The sequence below is a fragment of the Diabrotica undecimpunctata genome, chromosome 2, assembly GCF_040954645.1.
Source record: "Diabrotica undecimpunctata isolate CICGRU chromosome 2, icDiaUnde3, whole genome shotgun sequence".
NCBI classification, from domain to species: domain Eukaryota; kingdom Metazoa; phylum Arthropoda; class Insecta; order Coleoptera; family Chrysomelidae; genus Diabrotica; species Diabrotica undecimpunctata.
Window position 1 is genome coordinate 91,978,133 of NC_092804.1, and position 11,422 is coordinate 91,989,554.

Here is an 11,422-nt window from a genome sequence, read left to right on the forward strand (position 1 = left end):
GTATATCTGGTTGCCTATGCACATGGCTCACTTAAATATATTTACAATATTATAATTATATAAAAAAACTTCCCACACCTATTACATGCTAATTTCTTAAAAATGCCCTCACATAAATAATTTTTATTAAATTCTCTAGTATATAACTTATTAAAATAACCAAATACTTTTTATATCTAATATTATCTAGTATATAATTTATAAATTATTTTCTTTAAACACCAATCATCTCAATACCCCAAAATTAAATTTAAAATAAATAATTTACTTATTATTTTTTTAAATATTAATTTTCTTATCCACATACCTTAGTAAATATAATAAATTAACTAATTTAATTTCTTATTTAAAAATTGTTCTATTAAGTACGCCTATGTTTCCATGTCTACGTCAAACTGTTATGTCAAATGGAAGTTTGTATGTTTATTTATAGACAAAATCTAGGAATTATTTCTATTCAAAGCTTTCATCCATATGAATTGGTAAGTTTTACACTTTATCGTATTATTTTTAGAAAGACAATTATAGAATCCATTTTATATCTACCCCCAAATTATGATTTTTTGAGCACAAATAATTTCCATATGTACAAAATCATCAAGTATGATGTCAAATTGATTCATAACAAAGAAATCTACCATCTATCTAACAAATCAAGTGTATTGAATAAAATGGATATATCAGTGAACTGTTAGTGTTTTTATATTAGTGTTAAAAGGTATAGACGACATTATTCAATCTCTTCATAATATTTAAAAATGTCATTGATATGAAAAATTCCTCTAGGTCTATTGTCTGCATCTATTAACACATAACTATTTTGATCAGATAAAAGGCATATATCGAGCACAGTTTAATTAAATCTTGTGTAAAACTGTGCTCGATATATGCCTTTTATCTGATCAAAGTTCATTTATTCGAGCATTCAACCTTATATTTACATAACTATTTAGTCCATTCTGATTTTCAATTCTGTATGGACCTTCAAACATTGGTTGTAATTTCTTACAACGGTTTTCTTTAACATTACTTTTTCTAAGTGAACGAATTAACACTTGGTCTCCTTTTTGAAATGTGATTGGTTTTTTTATATTTCGATTTTGTCTTCTGATATATTTTTCAGCTTTCCTCCTAATTCGGTTATTCACTTTCTGCATTACTTGTTCTAACATATCCTGATTATATTCACTAATCCACTTTCTGTTTCCTATATGTCCAAACATTAAATATTCTGGTACTTCCTCTGTATTTAAATTATGTGTATTATTTAAAAAATATTTTACTTGTGGTATATGTTGCTGCCACGTTTCATGTTGATTCTGGCATACTATCCTTAAATATTTTATAACTTCTTTAATATATCTTTCTGCAGGATTTGCCTGAGGATGTCTGATACTTGTAAAATGAATGTTGATTCCCTTTTTCTCACAAAATGCCCGAAATTTTTGGTTGTTAAAATATGTAGCATTATCTATTATGCAATTTCTAAATGGTCCTATTTCTTCGAAAAATTGATTAATATATAATTTCAATGTTTTAACATTTGTTCTTGAGCAGGGATATAGTTTAATCAATTTTGTATATAAATCAACTATCACTAGTATATGCTTTTTTCCTGTTGGACTTGGAACTAAATTTGAGATAAAATCCATGGACACTGTATTTAGATTTTCATATACAACATTAGATCTATATGTGTTCTGGTTTTTGAAATTCTTTTCTTTGTTTATTTGACATATTTGGCATTGGGTAGTAATTTCTTTTGCTATACTTATGTCATTCTTTGCAAAATAATTGTCCCTAAATAGCATCCATAGCTTTCTTGGACCAATATGCATGTAATTGTTATGTAAATTTTTCAATATTTTCCTTGCCAAAGTTCTACTTATTACATATACTTCTATGCCATTTATTATTTTATAATAAACTCCATCTTTCTTAAGGACTTTTTGTTTTTCACTCAAATTGATCTGATCTCTTATAATTTCTTCTTTAGAATATAATCCAGTGCTTTCTACTAACTGATTTAATCCAATTTTTATTGTTCGCTGCCCTTTTTGTGATGTATTTTCTAACCTTGATAAAGCATATGCCACTATGTTGGATTTTCCAGAAATGTATTTGATTTCAAAGCTATATTCACTCAGTATTAGACTCCATCGGTGTATTCTACTGTTTCCATATTTATTATTTAATATAGATGTTAAAGCTTGGTGATCTGTTTCTATAGTAAATTCATTACCCAACAAATAAAATCTTAATTTTGTGACACAGTGTATGATACTTGCTAGTTCTAATTCTGAAACTGAGTAACCCTTTTCATGTGGCTTTGTAATTCTTAAAATGAATTGTATTGGGTATTCGACCCCATCATGAATTTGTAATAATACCCCTGATAATCTCTCTATGTTCTGTTCTTAATATGAATGGTTTTCTGTAGTCAGGATGGTATATTTTTAAATTTGACAGGAAAATATTTTTGATTTCTTGGAATGCTAGTTCTCTTCTCTGATCCCATCTCCATTTTACACCTTTCCTCAGCAGTTCAAGTAATGGAATTTCTTTTCTACTTAGATCTGGTATCATGCTTTTATAATAATTAATTATTCCAATAAATCCTCTTAAAGTTCTTAAATTGTGTGGTGTTTTATATTCCTGAATGACCTGTGTCCGTTCTGGATCCATTTCGATTCCCTTAGTATTAAGTTTATAACCTAGATATATTACTTCTTTTTGAAAAAATGTACATTTTTCTTGATTTATTTTTAGTTCAACTTTGTCTAATCTGTTGATTATAATTTTTAGATGTTTCTCATGATCTTCAGCCGTTTTAGAAAAAATTAATATATCATCAATGTAGTGAATTACAAAATGTTCATATTGATCCAGAATATCATGAAGACATCTACATAGAGCACTGCAAGATGATTGAAGTCCAAATGGTACTACTTTGAATTGATATACTACTCCATCTATCTGAAATCCCGTATACTGTCTACTTTTTCTTTCTAGAGGTATCAACCAGAAACTATGTTGTAAATCGATTTTAGTGAAAAATGACATTCCTGTAATTCTTCCTAGTATTCCATCTATACTCATTGGTGCTTCAAATTGCTTTTCAGTAATCTTGTTAATATTCCTTGCATCCAAACATAACCTGATTTCACCTGATGTTTTACGTACTACTACTATAGGGTTTATGAAACGTGTATCTGCCTTCTCAATGATTCCATCTTCTAACATATTATTAATCGTTCTGTTTACTTCTCTGTATTTATATGGTATTGGGTATGATTTTGTTTTAAAATCTTTTTCTGCTTTAACTTATATACTATGGATATAATTTTGTGCAATTCTATTTTTTTTATTGACAAGTCCCTTGTGTTGCTGCAATATGGAAACGACTATTGATTTATATTCTTCAGGGCAATTTAAAACTTTTATCATATCTTCTTCTTTACAAATAAAATTATTCTTTATTATGTACTCATTATTACTTGCTTCCAATTTTACGCACTCCACCTCGTAGGCATCCATCTGCTTAAAATTTCCATTCCTTAAATATTCACTACAATTATTCTTTACATTCTTTTGGGACATTTCCCTATCATCAAAATATATTTCTTCTTCATAAATATCATTATTTCCTTTTAATAATATCCTATCAACTCTTATTCCTTCTTCCACCTCATCTTTCTGCATAAATTTAATTATTTGCCCTTCCAAAGTTACCATTTTTTTTTTTTCAAAATCTATCTTTACTTTCTTCTTTTCCAATTCATCATTTCCCATTAATATATCAACACATAAATCATTGACAATAAATCCTTGCATATTAATTTCTTTATTAAGAATATTAATTTTAAAATTGGCTAGTTTATCAATTTCACCCAATTTCTTATTATTTGCACCAACAATTTTAATTTTTGGAATCTTTATTATATCTGATAGTTTTAATGTATTAAAACTAAAATTCTCCGAGACTAAAGTACTTTCTGAACCAGTATCTATCATAATCTTAATCATTTTATTTTTGGTCAAAGCATTTATATAAATTAAATTAATAGATTCAATAATTTTACCTTTATCTAAAGAAATAAATTCAGAAGGTTTTTCATAATAGCAATGGCCTAACTTGTAATTCAGAAAGTTTACTGAACAAAATTTTGATTATTAGATTGTATCTGACCACTTGTATCTAATGTCCTGTGTCTTTTCCAACTATGATTTCTATTCATATTTTCTTGTCTTGTACTAATTCTTTCCCTGTCTTCGCAGCTTCTATTCCTTCGTACACAATTTACCTGTCTGTTGTAGTTAGGTCGCTCTGTATTTCTTCTATTGTTAAAATCTTGTCTATTATTATTAGTACTGTTATTAAAATGTTGTCTATTATAACTCGTATTGTTATTAAAATTCTGTCTGTTTTGATTATTGTTATTATTATTGAAATTTTGTAAATTATCACCATATCTAGAATTATTGTATGATTGTCTATATTGTTGATTATCATTTTTATTATATTGAAAGTTATTATTGTTTTTTCTGTTGTTATTATTACTTGTCATATTACCTCTTTGTATTCTTTGAATAAAATTAATAAAACTCTCGATTGTTTGAATATTTTGTACAGTTACTGTTTGCACAACATCAGCATCAAAATGTCTAGATACATTTAAGACTGTTTCATCCTCTCTAAGTGGTGGTTCTAAATATTTTGCAACTGTTATCAGTTTCAATGCATAATCTACCATATTTGATCTTAAATTGTAATTATACTTTCCAAAATATAGAACTTCTCTAAATTTGGCTTGCTCTAATTCACCCCAATAATAATTTAAAAATTTATTTTCAAATGTTTGAAAATTATCTAAATCATTTTCAATACTAGCAAACCAAGTTGCTGCATTGTCATTTAATGTCATTCTAATATAATCTTTAATATCATTAATATTATTCACTAATCTTAATGTATGTTTTAAACTATTTATGTATACTCTAGGATGCAAATTTTTTATATTACCAGAGAATTTAATCCCAGTCTCATTTGTTAAATTTAAGTAAGGTCTCCCTATGTCTCTCATTTGTGAAATATCATCTATTCTCTGTTCGACATTTCTCATTTGATTACTATTTATTTGGATATTTTGTTGTATATCGTCTAATTTTTCTTCTGTGTTTCTCCTGTCTTCGTTAATTTTTACTTCTAAGTTACATTTCTGTAACTCTATTTTCTGTTCTATATCTATCTTATTATCTTGAATAATCCCCTTTACTTCTGTCCTCTCATTTTCTATCCTTTTCTTGTAGTCATTCCGTATAATTTTTATTTCATTTGCTACTTTTTTCTCTGCAGCTTCAAGTTTTTTATCCATTTGTTTTTCTATTTGCTTTACAATTTTATTATTATTATCTTCTATTTTCTTTTCTAATTTTCTATAATTCTCTTCCAATTTCTGTTCCATTTTTTTCATGTCTTCTTTGACTTCTTTTGAATTCTCTTCCAATTTTTTTATGTCTTCTTTGATTTCTTTTGAATTCTCTTCCATTTTTTTCGTATTCTCTTCCATTTTTTTCGTATTCTCTTCCATTGTCTTGTTCATCTGCATCATTAATGACATCAAAGCTGCCATATTGACATTTTCCTCTCTTTCTGGATTCATTTCTGCAGTATCTTGTGGAACTTGAACTAAACTCTCCTCTTGTATAGGTTGTGTTTCTACTTCCACATCTTCTTCATTCTTTTTGCTTCTTGTACCTTTCTTTCCTTGAGACATTTTGAGACTTTATTTGTCAAATATAATTAAAAATAAAATCTATAATTTTTTCTTTCTAATGAAAATTAATTTAATTATATGAGAGCACTTATCTTCCCAAACTAATTCTTTTAAATAGAGAGCCCCACGTTGGGCGCCAAATTGTTATGATGTATTATTTGTGAATGATGAGCAATGAGTATTTTTAATAATATAATATATAGGGTTTTTATCGCGGTTCTCAAAGAATTAGTTTGTAAGCACTTTTTTAAATTATCTTTATTATATCTATTATAAAACACACATATATATCTAACATAACCAATGCAAAATTTAAAATAAACTATTTTTAAATTGAAATTCTTATGAAACTAATTAAATTATATAGACAATGTAAAATTTAAACAAACTATCTTTAAAATTGCAGCAATTTAAAATATTTTTCTTCACCAGCATTTATAAACCACCAAGCAAACCAGCAAACAGCATTTATATTTATTCTTCTTTTCAATATATCAATATTCAATCACCAAATATATTATATATTTATATTTATTCTTCTTTTCAGTATACCAATATCCAATCACCAAATTTATTATATAATTTTAATTTTTAATTAATACTTCTTGCATTATCCAATCACCATTTATACATAACATAATTTTTAATCCTCAATAATATTTTCTTTATACTGTTTCTTAATCTTCATTTAACTCACTATATTGAACAGTTGGACCTTCTGACTGAACTGTAACTGATCTGACTTCTTCTTACTAACTGAATGGCTTATTTCATGCTAACTCTAACTAACTTTCATACTAAACTGGCCATCTTGAATCCAAATCACCGAGTATTTATACCTTTTCAATGTTCCAGAATCATCTCGCAAGAAATCCTGTTCGATTTGTTCTATTCCCTACCTATATGAATGTTCTGGAAAAAGTATATCTTGGATCCATAGACATAATCATATTCGAGAAGGTTCTACCGTAAACAAAGGTCAAATTCTGTATTCTGGAGATTCTTTAATTTTCTATTGATAATTTTGTTGACATTTAGGCTTTTCATATAAGAATATACACTTAAATTAGTAATTTTAAACACTCTAATTTAATAACTACACAATTTAAACAACATATCATTATAACCCCACTTTATATTCGTAATTATTACTTAAATGTCACTTCAGAGTATGTATATCTGGTTGCCTACGCACATGGCTCACTTAAATATATTTGTCAGAGATTGCCTTTACCTATTAGAACAATTTGTTGGATGAAAGGCGTAGTGGTGGTAGGCCACGAAAAAGAGACAGTATGAAGTAGGCCATTAATGTCATGTAATTGTGTTGATATTGCAAGTTTGTTATTATTGCATAAATAATATTTAAGTAAATGTAATACTGTATTCTGTGTAAAATAAAAGCAAATAAAACCGAATCCAACATACGCAAACCTCTTAAAACGGGTAGTTTTTTGGTGGTGCGACATTGTGGCGACCGTGACAGGACTTTTTAAGTTGGATTTCGGTGTGAATTTTGTAGTTTTGGGCCAGTGAGTTTTTACCGCGTTCTTTTGGTTTCTGATTTGTATTGAGAACGTTTCGGTGGTTTTGAACCAAACCCACTATGGCAGCAGAATTGGAAAATAGAAAGAAAACCAGAAGAGTATTAAGGGCTATTTTTACGCGTACGGCCAACGAATTAGAAGGTCTTATGAAAGCAGAATCATTGGACTATGAGTCAATAGAAGTGTCATGGGAACTGTTAAAATGTAAGTTTGACGAGTTACAGTCAATTGACTCCCAAATTACTGAATTATCATTTGAAAATTCTACTGAAACGAAGCTAGAAGCAGAGATAGAGAGTTGTGATGTGTATTTGAGAAAGTTTTCCAAGTGTAGAACCAGATATAACAAGCTGATGGAAGAAACGAAGACTGAAGCATCCAGCAGGCATAGTGCAGTGTCCCAGAATACAGATGAGCCAGAGTTAACAGGTATGAGAAAATTTAGATTACCTACTATTGAATTTAAAAAATATGATGGAAGTATCAAAGGTTGGTTGGCATTCTGGGCACAATTCAAAAAGATTCATGAGGATGATTCTATTGATTGCCATGATAAGATAGAATATTTAATTCAAGCCACAGTACCAGGTAGTAGAGCACGTCAACTAGTAGAGAGCTATCCAGCTATGGCTGACAATTATAGTAAAATTATGGAAAGTATGCAAAGCAGGTTTGGCAGAGAAGACTTACAGATAGAAGTATACATAAGAGAGTTACTAAAACTCATTTTGAGTAAGTCTGCATCTAAACAAAAGATTGATATATCTAAACTGTATGACAGCATTGAAACTGAACTGAGTCTTGTTTACCTCAGGAATTGCTTAGGGTATGGCAACGCTCCACAAATATTGATTGTAGAGATGGGACATTGGAAAACAGGTTGAAACTGTTGATGACTTTTCTCAGAAATGAAGTAGAGAATGAACAAAGAATTGCTTTAGCTGCTGAAGGTTTTGGATTGTCTGAAGAAGTGGCTTCATCCTCTAAAGCTAGTGTCAAGAGATCATCAGGTTTTCTAACTGCTGCTAATTTAATTAATTGTGAAATTTCAGCTTGTGTCTTTTGTTCAGGTACACATGGTAGTGAAGATTGCTTTAAGGCACAAAAAATGACATTTGTTCAAAAAAGGGATGTTCTCATTGGGAAGAAGGCTTGTTTTAGATGTCTAAAAGTGGGACATCAGACAAAAAGATGTAAAACAAGGCTAAGATGTGTTATCTGTAGCCAAGCTCATGTAGTCTTGATGTGCCCCAATTTAACAATAAGTCAAGATAAGCATAGTAATAGTCAAAATGAGAACATGTCTTCTAAGGATGTCATAAACGACCAGGCTTTGACTAACCAAACTAAAGCTCATGTATTTTTGCAAACGTTGAGAGTCACTTTAACTGGTATCTTTGGTAATAGTAGAGTTGTTCGTGCCTTAATTGATAGTGGGTCACAAAGATCATATATATTAAAGGACACAGCTTTAAAATTAGGTTATCCAGTTAAACGGCAGGTAAAAATTGTTCATTGTCTGTTTGGAGGGTCAGAAGTTGCAAACTCTCATAACTGTTATGAAGTCACAATACAGGGTAAGAACTCTACATATTCTTTTGAGGCCTTAGATCAACTAACAATTTGTAGTGATGTGGCTCCAGTATTTCATGGTCCATGGAGAGAACAAGCCAAGAACCTTAATATTGATTTATCTGATGATCTCCAACCTGGACCAATTGAACTGTTGCTGGGAGCAGATGTCGCTGGTTATTTGTATACAGGGGGTCGTCATAAGCTAGATTGTGGGCTAGTAGCTATAGAAACTCTCATTGGATGGACACTTATGGGAAAAATACCTACCAGTAGTAAACATTCTGATGTTGTTATGTCCACATTGAATCTTCTCATAAAGGATGCTTCCTTAAGTGAGCTTTGGGAGTTGGAAGCAATTGGTATTAAAGAGCCTACAGATAGATATACCAAAGAGGAGGCTGCTTTAGCTGCTAGAGATTTTTTTATGCAGACTGTAAGTGTAGATAAGATGGGCCGCTACGAGATTTGTCTTCCTTGGTTGGATGGTCATCCTCCTCTCCCCAGTAATTGTGAGTTGTCGGAAAAAAGACTAAATTCCACTCTTCAAAAGCTGAAACGTGATGGTCTTTTTGAAAGGTATGATGATGTTTTTGCTGACTGGCAAGCTGGGGGTATAATTGAGCTAGTTGGAAAGTTAAATGATGTTGATAACAGTCTAGGACATTTTTTACCTCACCACCCAGTAGTAAAGGAAGAAAGTACTACCAAGGTACGTCCAGTGTTTGATGCATCTGCACATTCAAAGAATAAACCTTCATTTAACCACTGTTTAGAGAAAGGTCCAAATCTAATTCAGTTAATTCCTTCAATGTTTGTAAGGTTTAGAGAAAACAAAATAGGAGTGATTTCTGATGTTAAAAGAGCATTTCAACAAATAGGTGTGCATGAAAGGGACTGTGATTTCCTCAAATTTTTATGGATTGACACAGAAGGTCAGACAGTAGTTTTTCGTCATAAACGTGTAGTATTCGGTGTTAACAGTAGTCCATTTTTATTAGGGATGACACTAGAGTACCACTTAGCAAGATACCTTGAAAAGGGCTCTACATCAGAATCATTGTATACTTTAGATATTGTGAAGAGGTTAAGTCAAAGCTTTTATGTGGACAACTGTGTTACAAGCTTACCTGATGAAGAAATGGTGTCAAGGTTTATTACAGAGTCTGTAGCAATTACGGCAGAGGGACAGTTTGAACTAAGAGGGTGGGAGCGTACAAGGAATGCTGAAGTTAGTGGAACTGAAGAGATATGTCCTGTTCTTGGTATGAACTGGCATCCTGTACGAGATGTTTTGACAGTTAATTTGAAATTCTTAAGAGAGGACACTGACTTGGAAAATATGGTAGTGACTAAACGTAGAATCCTTTCTATAGCCCAGAAAGTGTTTGATCCTATTGGATATTTATGTCCAGCTCTATTAGTGCCCAAACTCATGTTGCAAAAGTTGTGGGAGAAGAGCTTGGCATGGGACGAACCACTGGATGAAGTCATCTCTGAAGAGTTTAAAATTTGGTTGAAAGATTTACCTTATCTTGAGAAGATTGAATTGCCTCGATGGGTACACATGAATGGTGAGACATTACAAAATTTAAGTATCCATATTTTTTGTGATGCAAGCAAACTGGCCTATGCTTGTGCCATCTTTTTGCGAGTGAGTTATCCTGGTAAAGATGGAAGTGTTCGACTGTGCAAAGTTAAGACAGCTAAGGGATATTTATTGAGACCTGTCCAGCGTCTTTACCAACTAGAGTGTTGTACTGTTCCTGAGTTCGAGCTTCAGAATGATGTGAAGACGTCAATGAAGGATGACAGTAAATTAAATGGTACCTCACATGTTCCTGAATTGGCTGCGAGAAACTCCGGTTCCGAAGACGAATACTGTGCGAGTGCGGGAGTGTTTAAAGGCAGTATTCCGACAAATAGTGCAAAGGTTTCTGAAGTGAAAATCACACGTACGGGACGGGCTTCTAAAGTACCTAAACGTTATTTGGAGTAGTGATTGTCAAAAACTGTATACTTAGCAATTTTTAATTTTTTGTATAATGGTTTTGTAGTATGTCTCTTTAGATTTTGTGAGCAATATTTTACTTTATCAGAATATTCCTCAGGTAGGAGTATGTCAGAGATTGCCTTTACCTATTAGAACAATTTGTTGGATGAAAGGCGTAGTGGTGGTAGGCCACGAAAAAGAGACAGTATGAAGTAGGCCATTAATGTCATGTAATTGTGTTGATATTGCAAGTTTGTTATTATTGCATAAATAATATTTAAGTAAATGTAATACTGTATTCTGTGTAAAATAAAAGCAAATAAAACCGAATCCAACATACGCAAACCTCTTAAAACGGGTAGTTTTTTGGTGGTGCGACAATATTTACAATATTATAATTATATAAAAAAAACTTCCCACACCCATTACATGCTAATTTCTTAAAAATGCCCTCACATAAATAATTTTTATTAAATTCTCTAGTATATAACTTATTAAAATAACCAAATACTTTTTATCTCTAATATTATCTA

General features: G+C 30.7%; 1 protein-coding gene across 1 annotated transcript; it reads left to right on the plus strand.

Annotated features, from left to right (window-relative positions):
- The first annotated feature begins 8,216 nt into the window (after positions 1-8,216).
- Positions 8,217-10,895, plus strand: LOC140433791 (uncharacterized). Its single transcript, XM_072521767.1, has one exon. The coding sequence runs from the start codon at positions 8,217-8,219 to the stop codon at positions 10,893-10,895; it is 2,679 nt and encodes an 892-aa protein (XP_072377868.1).
- Positions 10,896-11,422: the final 527 nt, after the last annotated feature.